The sequence below is a fragment of the Anoplopoma fimbria genome, chromosome 4, assembly GCF_027596085.1.
Source record: "Anoplopoma fimbria isolate UVic2021 breed Golden Eagle Sablefish chromosome 4, Afim_UVic_2022, whole genome shotgun sequence".
NCBI classification, from domain to species: Eukaryota; Metazoa; Chordata; class Actinopteri; order Perciformes; family Anoplopomatidae; genus Anoplopoma; species Anoplopoma fimbria.
In genome coordinates this window covers 18,468,240-18,492,728 of record NC_072452.1, presented here as the reverse complement: position 1 = coordinate 18,492,728, position 24,489 = coordinate 18,468,240, and the positions used below count along the sequence as shown (strand labels likewise).

The following is a 24,489-nucleotide window of genomic DNA, read 5'->3' as shown; positions in this document are numbered from 1 at the left end:
ACCAAATCCCCAAAATAACAGAAGGATGTACGGTGTTCCTACTGTTGAGAAGATGGCTACCTGAGAAAATTTGCCATTGGTGAGAAGAGCTGAGCTCACTGCTACATTTATCCGAAGAGCATGCCAAGACCTGCCACCTGATATGGTAAGTAACTGCCAAGCCTTTTGAACTACAAAGTACTGAACGGAGAGATTGTAATATCCATGCACTGTTGGACCCCTCGTCTATTGTTTGAATGAGTCACATGATGACACAGTTTGCATTGCATTAAATGCTTTGAAGAGCTTATCTGTGGGTGACGACATATGAAGGCAGTTGAATCAGATTTGGGTTGTGATAAGAATTCTTAATACTGTAGTGTGAATGCACTCTAACCACAATATATGCAATACAATCAGTGAAAAGTGTACAAATAAAAGCTGCCATTTTGCAAAGTATGGGAGCCATTTTGAGTTGATCTTAAAAAATGTAAAAATGGTGATTGAAGTGTGTCAGCAGCCTTTTGGTTTTTCTCCTTTTTTTTTCTTCTGATGTACTACTGAGAAAGTAAACTCAGCACAGAGGTGAGAGTTTTGAGTTGAGTTAAGCTCCTCACAGCTACGACCACAGGAGAAATAGGCCTACTGGAGAGTTTTCTTTTCTCTGTTTCTTGTGATAAATATTTCCTTGCAGTAACAGAAAGGGTCTGAAAAAGTAATCCCCTAAACTAATTTAAAAGGGACATCAAACCAGCATTTCTTTGGATGCTTGCAGTGTTCATGCCGGTCTACAGAAATAATGAATTTGAAACCTTTCCAACACAAGCAAAGTAGCAAAATGTCTGGTTTCGGACTGCGAGTCACAGAGGTAAAAGTAATGAAAGTAATAGTCCCTCTTTGAGAGCCAGGGAAAGAACATGTTAGTCTCTTTTCCTCTTTATGTTTTCTCTTTGGTGAGAAGCCAGGGAGACATTTAGCTGTTTAATATACACGTACACACACACGCCCATATGCACAAGCTTGTGTGTGCGCGCGTACATGCATCGTCTCCCATGGAAATAATTATTTTCCCTCTTGGTTCACCTCTCCCAGACATCCTCCATCGCTGAATCGGTGTCGGAGCAAAAGAGGAAAAAGGCTGCAAGCTGTCTCCCTCGCTCTCTTGGGCATTAAGCGTAGCTCGTGTCGTGGCTGATGGACAGGGCAGAAAAGGAGGTGGAGAAAATCCCCCGTTTACTTAAATAGCAGCAAGTGCAGAGGAGCAGAGGCCTGCGAGCAAGAGGTGGGTGAGTTATGGACACAGTGTTGAGGAATTGAGCAAGACAACAAACATGCCCACCCATACAGACAGATACGTCTCCTTTTCCACATCTGTACTTACCTGTAGACTTTTTTTTATTTTTTATTGTAGTTAGTCTGGGGCAGAAAAGAAATGAACTCAAGGGCACAGCAGTTACAGGGAGGAGAAATAATAAAGTAAGAGTGCTTTTTGTTAGTGATGGAAGAAGAATTTAAATCCTTTTTTGTTAAGTGCATTATGAGAATGTTTAAAATACTTAATCAAAAGTTACCGTTCTATATTAAAACTTATATTAAAAAGTAAAGGTACTTGTTTTGCAGCATGCATGCATCAATGTTTTAGCATTTGACTGTTACTGCTGATGGAGCTACTGGAGGATATTGATATTTGGGTGTTTTTAAAAAAACAAACTATACATTGGTAAATTGTATTTTTGTTTAACACTAGATCCCTACAGATTTCTTTTTTTTTTTTTTTTTTACTTTAGAAAAAATATTGACACATATACATTCTGAGTGGGATATTTTATTGTGTTGAAATGTTTCTGGTAATTTAGCACCGGGGCCTTTTTAATACTGGGTTTCGGAACTCATCCCTACTTTAAGATAACATAAAACGCGAAAGGCTCTTGCCAGTGTCTGTCCTCAGCTGCTGTAGAAACATGGCGGTGCAAGATGGTGGACAACTTGGAAGACAACCCTCTTCCTATGTAGATATAAATGTTTTTTCCCAAGCCAACAAAAACACTACAATTCTTAGTTTCAGGTGATTATACGCTGTTCAAAACAAAGTTCTGAATATTATATTCCATTGCTGCCAATGGATCCCCCGTAAATGTTTTTTTTTTTTTCTTTTCTTTTTTAAACCTAGTTCGATAAATACATGTTTTTGAACAGATGACTTAACATCCAGTCTGTTGCTCTAGAAACGAGCCCTTATACATGTCCTGGCATCTTGTGTGAAGAATTGCTGTCATACCTAATTCAATCTTCAAGCCCCAGCTCTCCCCAGGAAATTCTGAATATCTCATAAAGCGAGGGACCTTTTGAAAAGGGGTTTGACATAATTCCGAGTGGTGCCTATTCTCTCTACAGAGGGATTGGAAAGGGGCTAATGCCTCGTTTCTCCTGTCTGCACACAAAGGAAATGCAGTATGCATATTGGTCTATAACCATTATCCACGTAACCCTGGAGCTGCTGTCTTCCCAGCTGTAGGGCTGCTCTCAGATGTTGGAATTACATAAATGTAGAAGTGCAGCAAGGGATTAGTGGAAATGAATCCACATAGGATTTTCCGTGTGGGTATACAGAAGGATGAGTTTTTCAGTGCTGCTCTTCTTGCTGTGTTCTCGAAAGCATGTCATTTGAATATGCATGTTTTCATTATTCAAATAAGACAAAAAGGAAAAAAAACAACCAATGATACTCTGATTTCTAGATACAATTCAAGCTGGAAAAAGGTTTTTAAATATAACAGCCTGGGTGCCTATCTGACCTGCTTTGAGGAATGATCACACTGGTGCATCAACCTTCTTGACTCTTGCAAAAAGGGTGGACAGACAGTGACTTGTCAACTGTTCTCGGCATCATGTTGGCTTTGTGCTAACATTGGCTATCTGGCTGATGTTAAAAGGTTGTTTCATCGAGGGGGGTTGTTTGTGTAAAAAGTGTCAACAAAGCTCAAATTTAGAGAATAAATCTAGTGGAATATTTTAAAAAACATGCTGCTGTAGATGCAAGAACAGCAGAAATGTTTGATGGCTTTTGCAGTAGAGTACAAACTATTATCTGGCGTTTTGACCACCAGATCTTGGGATAAGTGGCTCAAACTGATAAGGCAAAAGACACAGGAAATATCTGTTCTACCTCTATTTAGGAATATTTTGAACAAAACTGTATTGCACACATTACAGGAAGTCCTGAACCGACTGTTTTGCAGTGTAAGTGTATGACTTTTATGTTTTTTCTTTACATTATGTATCATTATTAACTCATAAAGTATCCAGGAACAGATTGGATCTGCTTAAGTGAGAGAATTGTTAATCAAGCTTTTACTGTATAGATCAGATACAGGGCTTGCTTTCTGTCTGTTTTATTGGCAGGGTGTGAACTAAAGTACTTTGACATTACAATTCTGAAATTCACCTGTAGACTGGTGAATTGTGTAAATATAAAGCTCCAGAAAGTTGTAATTACATATGTAACCGTTAAATAAAGTTGTGGTTGGCTTACAGAAACCACCCTCAGGCTGCCAAAGATTTGTGGATGAAACTTTTCCCTTCTGAATTTATGTGCTGCATGTGGATGTAAACTTCATTATACTAATAAGACTATTGATTTATTTAGACACCAACCTCAACACCTGTGCTGAGCACTTTGTGATGAATACTGTATGTGTACAATAATTAATGTCATTCTGTTTGTCTTTGTATGAACTTTTAGCTTCCTACCTTTCTCTCTGGGATTCATGAGTATATGGAGGTAAATGTGTCTTCTATTTTGCAATATTAATATTAATATTTTTCAATAGGGAGAAAATAAATGAAAAAATAAAAACATAAATACCATAAACACTCGCTTACAGTCAATCTTCCTGAAAACCAAACCAAACCAACACAAGTAGGATATTGCATGTGTAGAATTTGATCATTAAGCACTGGATAGACAGGACATTTGCAATAAACCTTTACACCACCCATCCAGAAAAAAAGTGTATTTACAGTGCAAGGATATCTGTCTCCACATGCTGGGAGACATTCGCAAGATTTGCATCCATAATGCTGTGTGGAGCAAGCTGTTTCCTGTGTTTACACTCATATATTTAAAGGTGACATGTCTAGCGTCGTCTCATTAATACATCACTGTCAAAAGAAACCAATATATTCCCCGTGGCTGCTATTTTTTCATTCAGCAGTCGTCTCAGGCTACATTTTCCTAGAGATGCAGGAATATTTCTAATGTTTGGTAGAACTGATTTTATTTTACACAACTACAATTCTAATATTTTTACAGTTGTATCTATTATTTATTGTTCTGTTAAAAAATGGTTGAAAAAATGATTCGAAGAAAAGTCTCAAAGCAATGGAGGATAAAAGTCCTGAAAAGACTGAAAGATAACAACTCATAAAATACCAATGTAGCGCTGATTGGTGTTGTGAAATTTCATCGAGTGTGAAAATCTTACAGATAGGAGTTTTACTTCTGTGTCTACATATGTGGTTCTGTTTTTATGTGCATGAAAGTATAAGAAGCCAGTGGCTCTAAGGGACAGCAGTATTGATTGCAGGTCTTAGGCTGCTCTCTCAAAGCTCACACATCAGTTTTAGCTCTGGCACCATTGACATTCAGCTGAAATGAGGAAGGGTAAAGCATGTTGATTACCCACAAGGGAGACAGCAAGGGCATGCCTTAGACATGATGACCAGCAGCGAGATAAAATGTTCATTTTTTTTCTTCTCCTGCTCATTGTGTGTTCATTTATACACAATCTGATGACTTGAGAGTACACGTGTGATTCATCAACATAAATAATTAATTAGAGGAAAAAAAACCTATGCAGAACACGGCGTCAGAGATGTTAAAAGTCTCTGGAACAATGAAGATTTAATGTTCTCATTTGGGTCCATCCTTCTATTGGAGGGATGCTTTTATAAATTAGACGGTCTGATAGCTGTCGTTTTCTCTTTGGTCCCTTGTGACAGGTTTGTTGGGGTTTATTTGCTTAAGTCAACACACTCTTGGGATTTTGTGCGCAGTGAAAGTTACCGTGTGAATCTGCTCAGCTGAGTAAAGATCCTACAATATTAGAATCCATCAATCTTTCTGTGTCCTTGAAATGATATACATTGTGAGAGGACATGCTGTTTTCTGGAAGAGGTGAGGAAGCGTTATGTGCCAGAAATCGTGGATCTATTTTGCACGTGTCAGTCAGGGTTTGTGGATTTAGAAGAGCTTCTTATATTACCACAAATGTGCTGTTTTTGTCATTATTATTATTATTATTATTATTGAAACAATACTATCACTGAGAAGCAGTGAGAGGAGAGTAGTTGCCAAGGCAACGTTACCACTTTTGATGCTGCTCCTTTTGTTTTAGGTCATGGATGATTATTTGTAGTGTTGGAGCTTTAAATGTAATCTTTTAAAGAAGCAGTCTGTAGGATTACCCCTTCTTTTCCAAGCACCTCAGAAAATGGATGGTTATTTTGAAGTGTTAACGTGTCTTTTATTTATGCTCCAGAGATGTATATGCCATCAACCCTAAAAAAATTCTGCAACAGAAACTCCCTCGTTTCAGATCAGTAGGCTGTGATTCAAAGTGATAATATGGAACACTGGATACATTCAAGAAAATCTATATCAATATAACAACAGAGCGAGGATAAAGTAGAAACAAAGGCATGCTTGGAAGCACAGGCGCGCACACACACACACACACACTACTTTTCATTACCGGGGAACCATACAATACAGGGGAGTTGATTAGGATTGCCGACAAAGGGACAGTAGGCTCCAGCTGCCTCTCTGAATTCATTGTCATTAGCAGTGGAACACCAAGCCCTTTTCAAACTCATTAGTTGATAAAACAACCCTCTGATTTCCCATTTAAAAAAAACCCATTCATCCTCCCTCGCTGGCGATGCTCCCCCTCCACCGCATCCCTGCATTTCCACACCTTCAAAGCCACTCCTGAGACTGGGAAAGAAATGGCAGCTCTTCAAGTTTGTCTAGATTGATTGTGAAATATGGTTTCACCACAAACGCTTTACAAAGACCCAGAACCACTGATGTGAACTAATTACTTCTTTAGCATCTGCAGAATTTACAATTTGCTTTATTGTAAGTTTGATTTCCACCTTTGGTTAAAGGTTTTTCCCTTCCCTCTTGGGGTTTGGAGTTGATGGGGTCTATTATAGGACTGAAATGGAAAAGTAATTGTGTGTGATGCATTTTTTCTTATTCTTACGCACTTCAACGAAAGCATGTCTGTGCAAAACCCCTGCATCATTTTTCAAAGTAATCAACATCAAATCTTAAGCTTAAAGAGAAACAAATCATTTCTGGTTTCCTGGCAGAATAACAATTTATTTAAATTTAGACAAAAAGAAATACATATTTGTGCTTTGTGCAGTTTAATGAACTTCAATGAAACATTTTTTTATTATACACTTTATACATTGTTGTATATAATATTAATTGAATTATCACCACTAAATGAATATTAAATCTCAAAGACTCATTCCTTCCCCCGCACCCATTTGTACCCGTTAGATAATCTGAAGGTGTGAAAATAACCTTTTTTATCTTTTGAGTTTTCAAAAACATTCATTCAAAGATGCGTAGTGTCAAAATTCAAGTCGGTATATCTCATCCAGCCAGGATCAACATCGACTTCTCTGGACTCACATCATCTCAAACAAAGGTCATGAACCCCAAAAGTACCAGCAGTGTTTTGTCTCTGTTGTAATCCGGATGAATCCAAGCAAGACGGAAACGAGAGGGCAACACCCATGAATCCAAGAAGCTTAACCTTGTCTTCTGACTTAATCACTCTTCGTCTGAGATCCTGAAGACACACCTGAGCACAAAGTTTTTAGCAATGGTATTAGAGAAGCAGATACGCCTCCTGACACATTTCCTCTTTGTAATGTAGATCTGACAGGCAGTTTTGGTACTGAGGAAAATAAAATAAAAAAATGTAGCAACTGCAGTCGGCAGAGGGCGCTCTACAAATTTGCATGGATGTCTTCGTGTCGCAGCACTTTATAGGTGATCCAGTAGAAGATGTTGAATATGAGGAAGCTCAAGGGAAAGACTGCTCTGGATATGGTGTCAATGCGCTTGGCCCGATCCACAAAACGCTTGTGAAGCACCTCTCCGTCGTACAAGGTTATCGGAGGAGGAATAGGAGGCGGCGGCGGCGTGGTGAACACAGTGGCCCCCTCCAGAGCGTTACCATCCTTGTTCTGCAGGCAGTGACCCAGTCCATAACCCCGGAAGTAAAAGCCACGGCTCTCCCTCACCAGTTCCTCCTCCTGTGGAGTCAAGCATAGTGAAAACAGATTGGCCTCTCGCTGTCAACCCAAATTAGTTTACAGCCTTTTCCATTTCCGCTCATTGGCTGATTCCCAAATGTGTTTGGGGTGTAGCAGCACAAAAGGGCAGCAGAGTGAAAACATCCGCAGAAAAAAAGAAAGCATGAAAATTTTGACTTCAGGCATGAAGATTTTTAAATACCTCAGATTGTTTGTCACTGGCAGTGTGTAAAACAGGTAGTTTGTGCGTATGGGACGCACAAACTACCTGTGTTACCTTTCTGACATGAATGGACTGTAATGGTAAGAGTTTATTTCTCAAAATGTTTTGATAAACTTCTTAAATTGTGACTATACTTTCTATGAGATGACATCTGTCCTCATTGTTTAAGTACAACGCAAGAAAATATTAACATTTATTTGTATGAAATTATAAATATTGCTAATAATGACTTCAAATGTTTGGATCATGTCTAAATTAAACAAAGACATGTAATTGCTGCCATTTTTGTTTGGATAAGGAAATACAGTTGCAATTAAGGAAATTGGTTAAAAATAGTTTTTCTCGAGCAACTCTGTGTAGAACAGTCTTTTGAGAATTAAAGAAAATACCTTCAGAAAATCATAAGGGTTAGGGTTAGGGTTAGGCGACCTTGTGGGTTTTTCACATGTACTGGTAATATACGAGAAGTAAAAACTGAATATAAATGGCACTACCCTCTGTTACTTGAATTAAAGGTGTGAAATCGGATATTCACAGCATTAATATAACATTAGCCAACTATTTGCGCTATATAAAGATATAGCGGAGTTATGTCGTCATGAGCAGAGAATGATGATGCTCTCTCTTTGTGTTTCCGACCTCGCCTCATGGCTGCCGCTCTGCACTGCGCTCATACGGTGGTTGCAGCCGATAATGGGCCCCTACCAACAGCGTCCTTGCAGAGCTCTGTCAGCAGAGCCTAAAGGTCCCGAAAACCTTTAAGCTTGTCGAAGTTTCTATGACGCAAAGAGGTCAATCAGAGGGCAGCATCATTAGTAGGAAGAAAGGAATTTCTAATTTGGAAAGTTAATCAAAAAAATTAACCTCCATCTCTCCTTTCCAGCTCTTCAAAGTTGCAGAATGACAGACCTTTCAAAATGCCTATTAATAAAAAGTCATGATCTTACCCCCACCAAAAAGAACTTGCACTTGGCATTATGCTTTGATGAATGGAGGGGCACTTTTTAATTTTTTTTTTTTTACAGTGAATGAGACACTGCTCCCACCCTTTTGAAGGGAATATTAATAGACTTGCAGCTTAACTCTGACAGTCCTCTGACACTTTGAGAGATTCACTTTAGCAGCGGAAAGTGAAGATGTGGGATCTAAATTGGATGATTAGTAGTCAGTGTGAAGGGCCCTGAAAGCTCTGATCCCTGCGTCCCCACTATACGTTTCTCTCTCACTGACCCTGGCAGCTCTCTGGTACTCTGCCGACTTTAGCATCTCTGTGCCGGACTGACTTGGCAGTGAGACACTACCAGCTACTGTCAAAGGTCCAATGCTACTTATGTATTTCACACCTGTCTCCACCTGGCTTCATTTAGTCCTTTCAAAACATCCATGACCTCTGCCAGCAGCCTGTCCCTTTCACCTTCACTGTTTAGCTAAAGACATAGCCACTAACATCATTTACTGTAATCTTCCTCCTCCTTACAATCACGTGGTTGTGAGTAATTTTATGGTTACTAACTATCTGTTGCCTCGGTGACAGATTGCACCATACCACGGGGAGATAGGGAGTTGTAGCTCTTCTAGCATAGCTTAATTATCCCTCCTACTTCTTCCTAAACGATACAGTACATCATGTGCTAAAGGCTAATGGCGCGTTTCTCTAAAGATAATAAGTGCTCATCGCCTGTGCGCTCGGCAGCAGCTACACAATGTGATTTGTTGGCATAAGATCAGTTGAGACTGATTATTTTTCCACAGAGCAAAATGTGATGACGTTGTTGTGGAACTGGCTGTTTTCAGAGAGTAATCATTGACAGAGTTTATCTTTTTTAGATATAAATAATGCTTACAACAAACTAAAAGAATAGAGAAATGATCTTAATACTTTCTTTCCGAAGGTTAGATCAGGAGATTAATACAACTCTCATATTTGTTTAGTGAATATGTAACCTGTTAATTTGTGATCTTTAGAGGTTCTGGTAGGCATATTTTGTTACTTTCTGCCAGAGCCTGCCCTCTGTTTCCAGCCTTTATGCTAAGGTAAGCTAATTGTCTACCAGCTGTTGGCTGTAGCTTCAAAGGTATCATACGAAAGTGGTATCAATCTTCTCACCTTTGTCCTGTCAAGAAAGCAAATAAAACACATCACCCAAAATGTTTAACTTGTTTCTTTAAACTAGAGAATAAAAACTAAAATAATGTTTTAATTGTTGTGTCATTAGTAAATGCTAACATTCTTGAGTATCCTGGAAAAAAAAAAAGATTAAAACTTTCACAAGGAGAGAACAAGAGGTAGAAATGTTGAATTTACAGTTAGCCTTGAAAACAGGATACACATTGGGAGGGAATAAAGTATGTTTTGTATGTAGGAGAAATGCCAGGATATATTGAGGTTTGAGGTGAAAGTACACAATCAATTTGGAAGACTGTAGGCATGGACAAAAATTGGGTTCGAAGGTCAGGGTTGACATGGGGTTAGATATTTTACCCTGGCACAGGCGCTGCAGTGCTGATTCAGGTTCCTGTAGGTTGAGTTGTTACCAGGGATGTCATTCGCTTTCCGCAACGACTCAACACTCCCAGGCTGAGTGGCAAACACCTCCATTGGAAAGGAAGGTAGACAAATTGAAATGAGTTTGGTCATCTCTTGTAAGAGAAATGAGTTAGTGTTGAATTTATAATTTGTTTTGGACATTGGCCTTCGCATTTAGCTGGGAACAAGAATTTCCCCCTGCTTCATTTAAATGAAAAATCAACCTATGACGTGCCAAAAATAAAATGATTAAAGATGCAAACTTAAGAACAACAAACTCAAGCAGACGCTCCCAGCTTTTAATTAAAAAGGCACTGTAAGTGTGATAATAAAGGACATTGTCTACTGCTGTTCGTCTAGGGAACTCGCTTTGCAAACGACTAAAGAATCCCTAAGGTTAGAGTTATTTCTGTAAAAATACTATAAATTAAAGCTCTATTTTTTTATTTTGTAATTTTGTAAAAAAGTGCATTGATTAAACCATGGTCAGTCTGGGATTTGTACGCTCCATCAGATTCCCAACCTCTCTGTAGTACAACACATCGTGTCGTGCGTCAATACCTCTCAGATGGATAGTTTCTGACCTCAAACTCCTGAGTGGGAGTAATTGTGCAACTGATGTGGACAGGGGAAGTCTTTTTCTCTGCAGACCATTATTTCTCTCTCCCGTATCGACTCAAGAGGGCACACTGCCCGGTAAATCTACTGGACTCTTATGCCTTTTACAGGGAACTTTGCCATGGGACTGGGTAGCTGCCCAGCCAGTGAGCTGTTAAATGGGATTTTTAAGATGTCCCGTCTGTCTCAACATGTCTGTATCACGCAAGGTCTCTCAGCTGTAAACACTTGTATTTGTCCACAAGCTGTTTGCCTTGACAATAGATTCCAATATAGAGGATGTGTGTTTGGATCATAGACTATAACAAGTAGACGCAGTCATCATGACGTCACCTATTAGTTTGTGGACTGCCGTTTTGAAGCCCTGAGTTTGGCATTTTGGCCGTCGCCATCTTAAATTACGAGTGACATTGAGATGCCATACATGGCTCTGGTAGTGGCATCCTGTCAATCACAGTAAGCCCACCCTAACGCATACTCTGCTTTATGATCTATTTTACTCTAAATGGGACCATAAATAAACATCATGCTGTATGGAAGAAGACTTAAAACTAGCGATTGAGACCGATGAGGTGATAAATCAAGTGAGACGTAGGATCATTTTCTCATGGACTTTTATACAATCAGACTTGTTTTTTTCAACCAGAGGATTTGTCCCCTGATTGTCGGAAGAGACAAATTAAGTTTAAGACAGTTACGCGTTTGGGGTCACTTTACAGAACTGAAGGTTGCTACTTGGTTTGGATATATAAAAAAGGTAACCCAAACATTATTTAATGATAGTATTTGTAGGAACCCATCCAAAGAAAGTACAGCAATCTAATTAGTGCTTGCTAGCGTACCATGTTAACTGATCGTAATGGATATGCTTTGGATAACTTGTTAAACAAAAGCATGAAAAAAGTAGTGGAAGTGTCTCACACTGACCACAACAGGTCGGACAACAGTAATGTATATGTGCTGCACTGTTAAACACAGACTTGGGGTGTCCCAATGGGTTGATAGGTAGGCCGTTGCTCTGTGCCAAATGTAGTGACGGAGGGAAAGGATGGCAGTGGCTCGTCACAGGTCGTGCTCATGATGGAAACTAGCTGAACTGAAATGAACAGATCTGCCTCATGGAATATGACAGCCAGCTGTAGCGTGTTGATGTTGTCAGTTCCTGGATATACGGTGTCTCACAATAACAAGAGGCATAAGTCAATGTTATCGAGGCTGACAAGGACTGGAGTGTGTATGTGTGTGAGTGTGTGTTTGTGTGTGCTCCTTATGCTTGCTTTTTAGAATCTGCAACAATATGTGGGTGTTTAAGCTTGTGTGTGTGTGTGTGTGTGTGTGTGTGTGTGTGTGTGTGTGTGTGTGTGTGTGTGTGTGTGTGTGTGTGTGTGTGTGTGTGTGTGTGTGTGTGTGTGTGTGTGTGTGTGTGTGTGTGTGTGTGTGTGTGTGTGTGTGTGTGTGTGTGTGTGTGTGTGTGTGTGTGTGTGTGTGTGTGTGCTTGCTTTTTAGTGCAACAATATGTGGGTGTTTAAGCTTGTGCGTGCGTGTGTGAGCATGCTTTAGCCTCCGTGCACGTGTGATTTACACTCACTATTCTTTGCTGCCGCTGCCTTTTCCTCAGCCTGATGAACTCCTTGTGTTGCCTTGAGACAAAGTTGACTGCTGCGTATTCCAGCAGGGCGGCAAACACAAACAGAAGGCATACCGCCATCCAAATGTCGATGGCCTTTACATAGGACACCTGGGGAACAGACAAGGTCACATAGTCGTCAACAGCCAATCAATGAGGTTAAAGGATAATCCATGGGTTGCTGCATGATCTACCCATTCCTCCGTCCTGGCACGTCATGACATACATCTGGAAGGTCTATAATTGTAATGAGTCAGTGGGATGAGGGCAGTTGACACATAGCATGAGACAGGTCAAGGCTCAAGACTTGAGGGGAGCCCTGGCCACGTCGTACAAGAGAATATATATGTCACAGCAAATCAGCAACGCCTGCTGAGCATGCATTGGGTGGATTCTTCACTCAATTGAGCAGCAGTTTGCAATTTGCTGGCTCGTAAACATACATGCATGAAAGTGTGTGTGGGTGGAGAAACAGCAAAATGACACATCAGTAGGGCACAAACTCTGGAAACGCTCAGCCATATTTTAATCAACACTTCCACCGCGCTACAGTCTGAAGATGTCACACATCTTAGTCTTAGGTTGACGGTGTTAACAAGTCTCTTTTCACTGTGTTTACATGCCATTGACCACCTACTGACTAGTTTTTCTAATGTTCTTACTGAACAGTCTGTTTGTTTGAAATAATTTCATTAATACCCCATCCTTCCATAGCTGTCCTTTTTAAAAAAAAAAAGAGTGTAGCAAAAAAAGAGTGTAGCAAGAGTAAGAGCAGAGTTCTGTTTTGTTTCAAGAAACAGACACTCTTTAATAGAAATAAGTATATATCTAAAGGAAACCAATTTAAACTGTTGCTGTACCTTAAGATTATTTGAAGAGTTCTTTTTTTCTTATCAAATACTAGATATTTTGACCTCTTCAGGCGTCTTAAAATCCTTCAAATGAAAAAAAATTGAAGAAGGAATAGCTCGCATCCACACTATGGCCAGAACCAGTTTGTAGACATCTCTTCATTTTGAGGGGCCCGAAGAAATAAAGTTCGGGAACATTGGTTGTGAAAGTGAAAGAGCAGTGTTCCAACTCCCACATTGCCAACACCTGGGTGTCCTTGAGCAGGGCACTTAACCCCTAACTGTTCCAGCGGAACCGCTTAGTGGCAGGCAACTAAGACTGATTGTGCAACGTGTAGATGTGAATGTTTACAGGTCGAGCCTGAAATGGAGAACCTGGCTCTGACATGTCAGTGTATGTCAAAAATGTCATCACTTTATCCCATTAGACATTTGTGTGAAATTGTCATAATTTGCACATCATTTCTTGAGTTATGGCCAAAACATGTTTTGTGAGATCACAGTGAAGTTTGATCAGCCAAGTTCATTCTTGAGTTCAGGTGAATGTTTTTTTTCAAATTTGAGACACTATACACAAAGAAGTCAAACTCAAGTGAGAGTAATAATGTAGCACCAGGCCAGAGTACTGTTGCTATGGTTACCAGCTATCTAATATACCTTCTGCACTGATCTAGAATGTCTGTTCAACTGTTGGCCGGTTTGCTATCGTCAAGGTATTCTCAAACACTTTTTTTAGCCAATCAGATAAAAGTATTTACGGTAATGACGGTAAAAAACAGTCCGTCTCTCACCTGATCCCTAACCTTCTCCCCAGGGATCTGTGTGTCCTGCCCTGTGTGTCTTTCACATGCCAGTGTCCTCACCCTACCTGGCCTTTGTTTGTCTGCTCCCCATCATTAATCTACTTGTCCTTAATTAGAAACTTTGTTGTGCAAAGTCAGCATTTCATGACTAAATATGCTCTAATAGGTCGTCATTTTCCAAAGCACCTCCAGATGCCTCTTTTTACCAAACATTGTAAATACCAAAGGTTATAGAATAAAACAATTTTTGAACCATGACGGTAATACATCCCCTGCATCTTTTGGTTTTTGCTGATCAGTTTGCTCAGTAAACAAACAAAGAATCCACCTTCCTCTACGTTCAAACCATCATTCATCTTGGTCACTGGTCTTTTGACCCACCTTCGGCAGCGAGGCCCTTGAACCAGAGCTCTGCGTGGTCATCGTCAGTACAGTGGTGATGCCCAAACCCACTCTGGCTGGTGCAGCGTCCATGTTTATCCAGAAAGACACCCATGAGAGGATGACAATGAGGAGGGAGGGGATGTACATCTGGATCAAGTAGTAGCCCATTTGACGTTCCAGGTGGAACTTCACCTCAATGCAGGTGAATTTACCTGCAGACACAGGACATAGTGCATTCAACTGACATGCCTAGCTTACACTGTTGGGATGAGACCAGGAGAATAGGCTGTATGGTAAAAGTTATATTCTCGTTAAAGCAACTGTTTAATAAAACCATACAGCGGCTCATAAGTTAAATCCTAGCTAGAACCAATAGTTTACAGTGTTCTTCAAGTTGTTATAGTAGCTGTATCATCTCTATTGCATGCCTAACTCATTTTACCTCTGGAGAAGGAATAAACTGAAGCACTCAATAAAAATTCTAACTTTCATCCTAATAATGTACCTGTGTTGTAATGCTTAGTGCAGTAACCCAAATCCTTCTCCTCTTTTAGCACAAACTGGGGGAGGGTGAGATCATCAGCCACCTGAACGGGGTTTTCAGACAGCCACTCAAAGATCAAGTCATTCATGGTGTAACCAACTGTGAAAGGAGAACAGAGGAAGATAAAATATATTTAAGTAAGACAGAAATTGTATAAAATGTAATGTTTTTTCACTTTATCTTAGATTATATTGAACAGACTATGAAGGCACATAGTCTTTTCATGCATCTTGAACATCATTTAAGATGCATTGTGGCATTCCTTTTCACGATGGCATACATTATTCAAAATGACACTGACTTGCCAAAGAGGGGTATAACATGCGCTATAGTTCATTATTTTGCCTAAACGGTATGTAAGATCTAAGACATGTTAAATAGTGATACAAAAAATGTAAAACGCTTCAGCTAAGATTGTGGGGAGAGATGCATTTACTTGCAACTGCACTCCATCATTTTCTACATTATTTTTTAATTTATTTCATGTAGAGATGAAAACAAGGATTTACACCGTTAATGACGATGGGGGAATGCATCAGTCACAGGATATAACATTAACATTTCTTGTTTGCTATAAATTTCACATAAGCAGTGCTTTTACTGTATATTTCAAAATATTGCATGATGCACCACTGCACCAGCTGTTAAATATTTTTATACTTTCTATCACTATCGCTATGATCCTCATTCCATTCCTCCATAATGAAACTTGGGGTGACATAATGTTGCTTTTGCCCATCTGTCCAGCTACCAGCTATCCTCTGCCATCATGTTTGTCACAGTAAAGGTCACCCACCACAGCTCCAGTCATGTTGTTTTGGTTGCTTGAAGGTTACAGAATAAAGGAGGACAAGAGGAGCATATCTGTCTATGACAGCGGGAGATGCTATATGTGCTAACACATAATGAGCTGATTAGAATGTACAAACTAACAATATTGCATATATATACATTTTTGCAAGTGAATATAAAGTTTAGTGACCCACTCGGGATGAGCCAATAATTATTCTGCTTCCACAAAAGGTTGCTCTTTTTGAGGGTTGTGCTCCTTCTGACAGCTACCTGATTATGAATATATTAAAAATGCATGCAACAACACAGAATTTCTTGCTCATCTGAATAGTACCCATGTCCATTGGGACCCTTTAGGACCCGAGTAACAAAGGCATCAATTATTCAAGATGTTATAGCATATCCTGCCCACACGCCTGGAAAAACAACACAGCTAAAACACACTAATCTTGTTTCTGAATTCTGTCATTCACGCATTCTGCTGTAACAAGCAAGGGGAATAACAAGGCTTTCCTAAGATAACGAGCCAGCTACAGCGAAGAGGTGGCAAAACATAATTGAAATAATGTTTGAGGTGCAAGAGAAATGAAATTCATGATGCACTATGTCAGGAACATCTCAGCCAGGTAGAGTAATGACTGTTGGTCACATGTTGCCTACTTTGAACGTTAAAAAACTGTCCACCTAATTAAAGCCACTGTCTTAACACAACCATGGTTGTACAAAGTACATTTGAGGCTACTGGACGCTAATGGCTCAAGGCAAAGCCAAGTGATATAAGCTGCATATATGGGGCTTTGATGTGTCAGAATGAGGCAGAATGGTATTGTTGGTTCTATTTATATATCTGTATAAGCCATTGGCATTAAAGGCCAGAAAAGAAGATTGGCCTTGGCCCTTCAAACCCCAAAGATAACTCCCCCTTTTTCTTTTTTTCATCACCCGCCTCTCACATGCTTTCTCATGTTTCTGCAGCTCTAGTAGCGGCAGTAAAACCTATAATGTCCTCTTAATGTCGAGCTCTAGCCAAGGTGATCACACCCTTGGGTGGTGCACTATAGCACTTTTCAACACAAGGCCAAGTTTCTTCACCAGAGGCCTTTAATCAGGAATGATTACATATCCTCTAATGGGGGTGTGACATGATACTTACCCAAACATACACACACACACACACACACACACACACACACACACACACACACACACACACACACACACACACACACACACACACACACACACACACACACACACACACACACACACACACACGCTGCTGCTGCTTCAAGCACACATCTGTTTCACCGAGTCCTCTCCCTTACACTTCTAAAGGGTAAAATGTCTTTATATATTAGTTTTTATTCTGTCTGAAGTATGTTGTGCACTAAAGTTATTGGATTTTTTATCTGTTTGTCCCTGTGTTAATTTGCAGACATAAATCATGCTGCCTCCTGTACAAAGAGGGAGTTCTACACAAACCAATAACTCTTGTACTTGTTGGATCAGATAAGGACGCAGGTAGAGATACCAGCGTTTAGCTTGACTTATTTATTTGTGAGAGATGCTTCTGAAAATGTGCAGGGACTTCATGGTATGAGTGCTGCTTCTGTTTCCTCCCTTTTGCTATGCTTTAAATTATTTTGTCCCTTTAACGGGAAATTAGGTCACCTCTAGGCACAGGGGGTGGGTCACATATAATAAAAGGGACACAAAATTAAAGTTTTATTATTTATATCCTGGAAATTGGTTTCCTGAGGGCAGATGATATCTCTGCTGAAGGGAGGACTCACTACATTTGATCTATGTAATAACATTTTCAAGGTTCACCCTTTTTATACATTTCTTGAACACTTTACTTTAAATAAATGTACCGTAAATGTGAACAAGAATGGTAAACTGACTATTTGCTAAGCCCCACCACCACTTAGTGTTACTACACCTGATCCTTGATAACAGACAGTGGTAGATAAAGACAGGCTTCTCATTTTGAGCCGGCAAGCGTTGAGTTTATCTAAACAGTCAGATGTATCTTACAGTTAGCTCAGTGAGTAAATGTTAGATCCATAAGTTGTTTGACAACAATAGTGACCGTGTGGCTGTGTTCCAAATCACATATTAACATACTTTTCATACTATTCACATGGAGTATGACGTAAAATGTAGTATAAAGATCTAGTGTGCTCCAACTGCATAGTATGTGGATTTTGTGTATGCAAGAAATGCCTGATTATACAGATTAGCAAGACTTTCTGAGTAGGAGACGTGAGCTCCTAGACATACCCAAAATGCATTGTGGCTTTTCAGATTGTCCAATGGCCGACAATTAACCGTTGGGTGAAAAATGAGGAATAATGGCGATTGAGGTTAATGTACGGCGAAGAGGGAGAGAACACAGGAGCTCATATATATAATGCACTGTAGATAATTAATGCTACAATATTTTCTAATTTTAATTTCCATTCAAATTCTAACGGGAAATTTGAGAAAAATATTTTTTATTCAATGGTAGCTCTCACACTAGATTAGATGGAAGCAGACAAACGCACAATATAATTCATATCTTACACTTTTGCTGTTACATTTATGGGGGTTTTGGAGAACCGGGAGATGCAATTAGAGAACATAAACCCTAGGGCACCTAACAAGCCAGGCAACATATGGAATATCAGGAAAGGGGGGCAGATAAAAAGAGGAAAGTGAGACAAGAGGAAGTCAAAGAAAAGAATAAGACTCACAGCTTTCAAGCTGCATTGTACAAGTCTGTATGTCCATTGGGAAATTCTTCAAGTCCATAGGGCAGGACAGGATAAGAGTCAGCCTGAGATAGAAAAACAGATTGGAAAAGAGAAGAGGAGCAATAAGGGATGTGAAAAAAGGTACAAAAGCACAAAGGGGCTCAATGAAACGACACCAAAGCACAAGGAGAAATGATGGTTTAACACATAACATGAACAGTGAAATATATCTGTGCCAAGCTGGTTTGTTTTGCAAAGTAGGAAACCGTTAGGAGTATGTGTTCATTTCAATAAAATTAGACAAATGAGAACTTTTTTTTTAGAGTAGCTTGGAATACAGTGAGTTACTCTACCATTTGATTACTTGTCGCACCACAGTAATGGACAAGTAATTGGAGCAGGCATCCCTGCTTATATCTGTTGTGGTGTTTATGCATTAAGCATAAAAAAAAATCCTCTGAGAAGACGGAGAGAGAGCTATTTTGGAGTCTGTCTGGAGGAAAATAGTGTAATTACCTGCTGTAATGCATCGCCCACAGGCGAGACAAGAGCTGCAAGCAGTATACACACAGAAATCCATTTGCTCCTGTGTTATGATGACACAATGTCTTTCTTTGCTGAAGAACAAACTACAAATGTCCAAGTGATTGATTCTCCTAACATTGATTCACTGTGTCATGTATTTAGTGTACACAAAGATGTATGGTCCATAATTACAAAACATAGTTGGTAAGCAATCCAGAAGATGCAGTAATGATGTGATTATCTGCATTTGCAACAAAGGATTTATGTTGTATGTTTTTCCGTTCTCAAAGCAAATGTAGAAATCTAATGATGTCCTATTAACTCTTTTTTTAATTTTTATTATATTATACAGAATAGAACCGAACAAGAAGCTTCCACAGCAATGGAAATGTTTGTTTGGTTACATTTCCAAGATCAATCAGTTTAAAGTTGTGAAATGGAAACCATTTGAAAATTTCCTGTCTGGTGTAGTGTCATTTAACAAACAGACTTCATAGTCGCACACTTTCCACTTGACATTTCCATGCATTTTTTCCACTCCTCACCCATTTTAGTGTTTTGGTAACCTGCAGTGCACCTAAGTGGGGGGGAAAGGTTATGTAGGGGTGTCTGATTTATGCTGCAATTGTGGTCAAGAGGTCTTATATGAGTGGGATTTGTTTGCCATCCGCCTGCTTCGACTAGACGGAGAAGCCTGCTTCGACTAGACCTCTCCAAATTCACACAAAAGACTTTGATGTATATCATGGTCAATTATTCATGTTGATTATATAGAATAAAGTATAGACATATCTAAAGGTACAATATATGACATTCCCCGTAGAAGCGTAGTGACCACCCTCCAGTTCCTACTCAGGTAAACACATTTGGCTCTGTCAGCATCGTAGTTTGCACTTTAGCGTTGTTAGCACCGTTAGCTGCAAGCCGGCGGCTCAGTAGTCGCCATGTAGATTGCTGTGTCGAGGCACTAGAAATGCTCTTGTATATAATAGCTTTTTTAAAGGCATAGCAAAATGACAATGTGAATGTCTTAATGACAATGATACCAACAAAGCAGTCTGTACTGAGATACAAAAAAATTTCATCTTCAGCATCCCATAAAAAATTGAATTCACTTTTTTTTTTAATATATAAAATTGTTCATTGTGCATCAATGAACTGACTTATTAACCAGTAGCCATTCAGAGTATGTCGCATCAATCATATAATAACAAAGCAGTTGACTAAAAAAAATGACATGCAGAGGATTTTTCACATCATACTGCAGCTACATGTCAGTCATGATGGCAATCTCAAACAGGCCATAATGGTACTTGGTAATATTATCTTTAGTTACCTTATGCTGTACAGAACGCTGCCATCTTGGAAAATCCGTAGCAGCTTGTTATCAGTGGTGACCTCGTGGAAATTGGCTCCTTTCTCGTTTGCAAAGAATAAATCGGGTTTCCAGATAGAGTCCAACATGGATGGATCCAGATCGAGGGAGTCGTCTGGGTATTCGCTGTACGCCAGGCGGGGGTCATTCCAGTTTTGCCGTAGAAATACATTGAGCCTGTAGTCCTGTGGAATTTAATGGAAAATATATCAGCGGTGAAGTTTCTAGTACAGAAGGAGAGCTTAGAAGTGGATCACTCTGCAGTAGTGATTTGAGGTTTCTGGGAATGTTCTGTTTCTGGTCACTGACTGATGATGAATTTATGATACTCTATGAAAGATGAAACCATGATTAAATTTGAGTCACCTTTCTTGGATGTAATATAACTTTGAATTCTCAAACTACTCAATTCTTTTATGTCTTTTATATGCAATGATATAATCCACACAACAAAAGAAATACACTTTGATGAACATGTTTCCCATGTGCTTCATTTCCCTTTTGGTGGACTGTTCACAATTAACAATTGTAATCGGTGGATTTGAAACAGCCAAATGGTTGATTGTAGGTGGCATTTCCTCAGACAGAAATGCTTCTGTAAATAAAAATACTATTTAACGTTCACATATCTCCCAAATCGTAATGACCGGGGTAAGAACTCGAAGTTATTACATATAATCAATCTTTGTAATGTAACCACAATGATTCAGGATAATAAAGACATTACTCTTGTTGAAAGGCCCTTGTCTCACCATATTCATCAGATATTACTAAAGTTACAATTGAATAAGATGGTGTAGAGTTTGTTCAACCATTGCAAGCCCTACTAAGGACAAGTACTGAGTACACTCACTCCTGCTTGCACCCAACATACATGTGTAATTAAATTACAATTCTAATCTGCGCTATTAATTCAGTTAGCTCATCTTTCTACATTGTTCCTTTTTCTTGCTTGTTCATTTAATTTATCAGAATAAAAAGCATGCTTCAACAGCGCATAGATTTATATCTTTACTGTTGTTTTTCTCTGGGCTGACTGGAGGTCCTCCTTCAGATACAGTTCTGTATTGTGCTGAACCAGCAGCTACAACACTATAAATGCATACTTGAGGGCAGTAATTTCTCCCTGAACACCTCGTCCTCTCTTCCATATCCCCTTTTCATCCATTTTCTCCATTTTTCATTTTAATTGCAGAGTGGACAGTTCATTATCAGCATGTCAGTGACCCATTGGTCTCTGAAGGTTGCACTGTTATGCTCCAGGAAACACAGAAATGAGGGAACGGCTTCAGCACTTAGTGGATTAGCAAAGAAGTGGGTAGGAATGAAAGAGGATGGAGCGTTTCAAGATTTCTATATATATCACAGGGGAAATACAAAAGAATAATTCAAACCATAATCCATTATAATGTTTAGATAAAACATCAGTGAGCGCACATTTTGTAATCACACTAATGCTGTTTTAAGAAAACTACTGTGAAACATTTTAAATCTCCAAGGTCTTCTTACCATTGTAGTTTCTGTGATGGACCCAAAGCTGTTGATGAAAATATTACAGGTGACATTCACAGCTGGGCCTGAGGAAAGAAAAAAACAGACTGAAATCACACATCTTTCCCCTCGGATGGGATTCATGAGATCGCACCTCATAGAAAAATACCTAGTATACTGTACTGTATATCTCCTGTGGCTTTTTGAGATTTGCAGTAGTTTCTTCATTCATTTTGAGTCAAGCTGCAAGCTCCAGTTCTGCTAGTGCAGAGCCCACACTCTAAATGCACTATAGGAGAAAGTATGTGTTTTCTCAAGCAATTCTGTAAGAGTAATTACAGCCAAAAGACATCTCGTTTACTAAAACCAACCACAAAAACTTTTCTGAAAATAATCAAGGAAAATGACTACCACTGGGATCGTATGACTAAAAGCAAGGAAGGTCACAGAACGTGTCGGTCCACATTTTGGCAACTATGAAAATTGTTGTGTGCAACCCTGACTTTAAAAATAATGATGCTCCTTTGCAACAGCAAATACATTTAGTGAGAAAAGTCTCCTAAAATATGTTTTTATCAACATAAGAAGGAAGAATTTTTGCAAATGTATTTGCAAAATTTTCAATGACATAATATTTAGTTTGTTTTTCCCGAAAGTATCCTTGAAGTAGCTCTCACAATAAAACCTACTGTCCTTAGCAACTTCAGAAAGCTGATTTTTTTTTTTATAGTTATCTTTGGGCACTCAAATCTCTTAATTATTGTTGGGGATGATTATGGTCTTGGTTTGATATTGAAAAGGCAATAATGACTTGAAGCATGCCATTAGATGTATGCATTTATTAAAAGTTAACTCAAACAATAATCTGTTCCCAACTTTAGCCAAACTACTTTTGTTGCCTGAACACAGATTTTCGGACGCGGAGTGAGAGATTTGAGGCAAAGATGCTGTGTGAGGTAAAAGGGACAGGTGTATGCCGGTGTTCTACAAACAACGGGATGTTAGTTTTTGTTGTGTGGCTCATTAATTTTTGCCTGCTTAAAACCACGGTCAGCAGTCGGAGCAGCAGCAGCAGCAGCAGCAGCAGCAGCAGCTGTGACACACGGCTCATGGATGTAATGAAGGTACTTCAAAACCCTAAGTGCCTGGTGACTTTGCGTGAAAACTCTTACTCCTTCTCTCACATAATCATAGGATAGGTTTGACTTGCACTTTATGATATCATCTGCATTATCCATCACACATAAAGTTCCATAAATCAGCTTAGAAATCATAGAAAATAAGACGCTCCTTATAACCAGAACTTGCCTGAGAATCATCCAGATGTTAAAGTCCAACTGAAATCCCATTTAGTCATAATAATGTCAACTTGTTTTTAAATGCATTGTTGATGTGTCGTTTACATCTTGTTTACTGTAATGTGCTGCAGCTGAGTAGCTAATTAGCAATCTAGCCTGCAAACAAGATTTGTAATGAAAAACTTTGGGGTGGGCTCCCTCCCTATGACTCATGAGTAAAACAAAAATGTAGCAACTTCTGTACTGGAAACCAAACATTACCAGTAAACACACTCCAGGCAACATTTGCATTTCCTTCAAAACATAATTGTGGAGACAGGGTTGCTGTTTGCTTGTGCAGCATGGTAAAATACGAAAAAATATCTAGCCCACACCACAAAGGGTTAATTAGACTTAAGGTTGAACAAACAGTACTGTGTGAACCCGAACAGGGAGAAAAGGTAGACAAGTTGATACAATATTTATGCACCGGGAAGCTGGAAATCTCAGAATCATATAGTGGTTTCTGACAAAACAGCATACAACAGATACACATGAGAATGGTCGGCTGTTTAGCTTTCACAATGCAGCTCTAATGGTCTTTGTTTTTTCTAGTGCTTTCTACTGTATTTTCTTGAGAGCTAAAGTGTTGTTCTGCCTTGGCATATACCTTTGAAGTTGGGTCTGATGCGGGCATCATAACCTGATGTTCTCCCCATGAGCTTGTCCAGGAAGTCAGACGGCGACAGTTGCGGTCCTGCCCTGCCGGGGGGCTTTATCTCCTCCTTACAGGAGCTCAGTCTAACATTGGAGAGAGAGAAGGGAACAAACACAAAGGGAAAGAAAAGAGAAGATTTTGAGAACCTGCAGAGGACTGTGTGTATATGTGTATATGTGAGAGGTAGCAGTGGGGGTGGTGCTAAAAAAAAAAGAGAATCCAACAGAAGAGAAGCCAACAGCCGTCAACAACTGAGGCATCAGCAAAAAATACCCAGCGGTGGATGAGGTAATAAGTTTGAAAAATGACGATGAATGGCTTGCCTCAGTTGGCAGCTAAAAGCGTATCTATTTCACATCATGTGTGACACATATTGTAGTTGTTAGGCCCTAACTACAGAGACGCAAAACAGACAGAGAGGCAAACTTGTCCCTCTCCTACACTTCCCACAGCTCGTGGCTTAGCGGGGGTAAGGCTTGACAGATTGATGGCTCAATTGTAATGCTGTGAATGTCACACCGGGGAGAGGAAGGAGTTGATACAAGCTCCAGTGAGGCTCAGGAAGCAACTGACAGGAATAAGCAACAGGCCTGAACGAAAGTAAGGAGAGGAAGGGAGACGGAGGAAATCTTAAAGAAAAACCAAAGACCTAAGGAAGCATATGAGGAAATAAGGAGCACGC

General features: G+C 39.5%; 1 protein-coding gene across 1 annotated transcript; it reads right to left on the bottom strand.

Moving 5' to 3' along the window:
• Positions 1-7,005: 7,005 nt before the first annotated feature.
• On the bottom strand, positions 7,006-24,067 carry glra4a (glycine receptor, alpha 4a). Its single transcript, XM_054597727.1, is given in 9 exon segments — positions 7,006-7,314; positions 12,271-12,420; positions 14,345-14,559; positions 14,853-14,990; positions 18,422-18,504; positions 20,283-20,506; positions 21,831-21,898; positions 23,760-23,938; positions 23,940-24,067. Coding segments are annotated over 9 exon segments (1,494 nt in total).
• Positions 24,068-24,489: the final 422 nt, after the last annotated feature.